The sequence below is a fragment of the Orycteropus afer genome, unplaced genomic scaffold (assembly GCF_000298275.1).
Source record: "Orycteropus afer afer isolate SDZICR_OR568_19922 unplaced genomic scaffold, OryAfe1.0 scaffold00020, whole genome shotgun sequence".
NCBI classification, from domain to species: domain Eukaryota; kingdom Metazoa; phylum Chordata; class Mammalia; order Tubulidentata; family Orycteropodidae; genus Orycteropus; species Orycteropus afer.
The window spans coordinates 285,066-288,086 of NW_006921607.1; the positions used below are offsets into that span (position 1 = coordinate 285,066).

Consider the following 3,021-nt stretch of genomic DNA (forward strand, 5'->3'; position numbering starts at 1 on the left):
ACACACACACATATGTATATATGAGATCTGGCGGCATAGTGGTTAAGGCATTCAGCTGCTAACCAAAAGGACAGTGGTTTGAATCCACCAGCTTCTCTGTGGGAGAAAGATGAGGCAGTCTGCTTCTGGAAAGACTTATAGCCTTGGAAACCCTTTGGGGCAGTTCTATCCTGTCCTACAGGGTCACACTATGAGTCAGAATTGACTCAATAGCAGTGCTGTGGTGTGTGTGTTGGGGGGGGTGTATCTATATTTATATCTACACACACACACATACGAAATCTCCTATTTGTTCATTTCTCTAGAGAACCCTGACCTATACACCTGCTTTGAGTTCCCAATAGGAAAAGGGGGCCAGCCCCCTGGGGAAAGACCTGGCCACCCCTAGGACATGGCAGAGAACTCTAAGTCACACAGTACTAGACAGAGCCAGGGCTGGTGTCTAGACATGTGGCACCAATAATCAGTCAGCAAAAACAGGGCTGAGGTGAGCACTGGAGGTCAGGAGCAAGTCAGTACCCCATCCCTAGACCCTAGACTCTGCAAGGAGGTGGGAACATCCAGAGCCAGCCCCAGCCTAAGGATGTCTACTGTCTCTCCTACATGCTTTCTGGCTCTGTCATCCTTGCCAGACCCCTGCATCCAGAGGGATCTAGGCACCATCTCCACACCAACCCCTCAGAGCCTCTGCCCCTCACTCCCTGCTCTCCTCACTGCCACTTCGCACTGCAGCAGGTCCCACTTACAGCATTGGTTTCAGCCCTGTGCATCCACATACAATACAGGTGAACATACACCCAGTACAGGTGTCTATACACCTGATACAGATGCTCACACCCTGCCCTGATGTGTTCTCACCTCTCCTTACAGTAGGGTGCTACCTCCATCTTTCCCCTCCTGCCAGGTGTATTACCCCCTCCTCCTTCTCACTATCCGAGTCTTACCGTTACCCAAGGCCCACCCAGGAAGCCACGCTCAGGGTCACAATCCCTCTGCCTCCTGCAGTCCCACTTCCTCTTCCTCACAGCCTTGTACCATCATCCCACTACATGATGTATGTCAGGTGTCAGCCACCACTGAGGCCAGGCCAGCTGGCTTCCCATCCTCTGCTTCTATGTCAGACCCTGACTGTCTCATCATAACCACCATGGAAACCCCTTCCCTGAGGTTCCCAACCAGCCCAGCAGAGGTCAAGCAGAGAGTCTGAGGCTTCCCCACTGGCCACCATAGGTTTTTGAGTGCCTTGAATGGCACTGTCACCCTCACTGCCAGACACACTGTGATGGGTGAAGACAAATTTAACATCACATCTACCTTCCAGGAAATGTGCTAGGGAAAGATGCTGAATGTGATCTGTTTCTGCAAGAAGAGAACAGGTTCCCACGTATCTGCAAGTTCTGCCTGTCCTAGGCCTGATCATCTGCCTTCCTGAACCAGCTTCCCCACCCATCAAGTGGGCACACAGTATCTGGTCGGCCCTGCTGCCCAGTGTGGGAACAAACACAGTTACAAAACCCTCTGGAGGGTCAATACAGCCCACACTACAGCTCAGTATGTTGTCCCCTGTGTCACTGCATGGCCCCCTACCCATTCAGCCTCTCAATGATCAGATGCCCCCTCACTGGGAAGCCCTGACCTCCAGGTTCATTTCAGGTAAATTCCTCACCCCCTAGGATCCCAGGCAAAATCTGTCTACCCTCAGTCTCTACCTGGGTGCTTTCTGTCCACCTTTATCACTGTGCACCCTCTTCCCAGATATTTCTAAGACCTGTGCATCACATACAAAACCAAAAAAAAAAAAAACCAAACTCACTGCCATCAAGTTGATCCCAACTCATAGCAACCCCCCCTTGAGTTTCCAAGGCGGTGTCTCTATGGAAGTAGATTGCCCAATTTTCCTTCCGAGGTGTGACTGGTGGGTTTGAACCGCCATCCTTCTGGTTAGCAGTCAAATGCCTTAGGCACCAGGCCACCAGAGCTCCATCACATACAAGGAGGCCCAAATTCCCTTCCACCTCCATTCAGCTGAGCTAGTACTGCCCAAAGGCTAGTGGTCAGTCATGATACAGTAATTCCTACTCAAAAATTAATGATTAATAGGAATTTGCAGGTTTCCCCTTCTTGTGAAATGGAAACAGACTCACCAGTGGTGGCAACGAAAGACCTTGGTTCTGAACGTCCCTCTCTACTAAACACTTGGTCATACACCAAGCCTGCGTTCTCCACAACTAGAAGCCAGAGCTCCAGTCTGAGGTGTCACAGGGATGCTCTGAGAGGCAAACAGCTTCTTGAAAATGTGTGAGCAGGATGAATGATGGAGCATTTACCCCAGGAGAGGGGTTAAAAAGAAAGAGATTTCAGGCTCCCCAAAGGCCAACGGGCTGAGAGAGAGTAGGTGACCTTGGGAGGTGACCGGGTTGGGGTGGGTGGCACCTACCGAGTTTCACGCTCTGTACACGGCCTCCGATGCGGCTGGTAGCCTCAAGCACAGTGACATCCGTGAAGCCTTGCTCCAGAAGCGCTTTGGTCGCAGCCAAGCCAGCCAAACCGGCACCAATCACCACCACACGAGGCTGTCCCCTTCTCCGTAGGCCACGACTGAGAGGGTCATCCGCACTGTCGCCACTGGATTCACAACTTTGCATACCGTCCGCACTCGCCTCCTAGGAACCTATGAGAGGAGGGGGCAGTGAATGGTGAGGGGCCAGCTGACAGCTCCACCTTAACCTCCCACCTTCCCCACAGGACGCTCAGGGGCTCCCATCACACTCAGACCTCAAAGTGACCTTATTCCCACACCCCAATGATCTGAACAAGAGCCATCTCCAAAAGATGTAGGGAGGAGGGAGAGATGAAAAAAGGGAGGAAGAAGGGAAAAAGAAAAAGAAATGAAAGGTAGGAGGGACACATTTTAGGCACCCACCAGCAAGCAGGAAAGCTGGAAGCCTACCCGGAGCCCCTAAAATCCAATCGTACCCCAAACTTCCTAGGCACTGCCTCTTCCCTAAATGCAGGCCCCAA

General features: G+C 52.0%; 1 protein-coding gene across 1 annotated transcript in view; it reads right to left on the bottom strand.

The window, feature by feature from the left end:
- SMOX (spermine oxidase) overlaps positions 1–2,645 on the bottom strand; it is a 19,729-nt gene extending 17,084 nt beyond the window's left edge. The window contains exon 1 of the mRNA XM_042783615.1: positions 2,438–2,645. Coding sequence (XP_042639549.1) covers positions 2,438–2,645 — 208 coding nt within the window. The remainder of the gene's footprint in view (positions 1–2,437) is intronic.
- Positions 2,646–3,021: the final 376 nt, after the last annotated feature.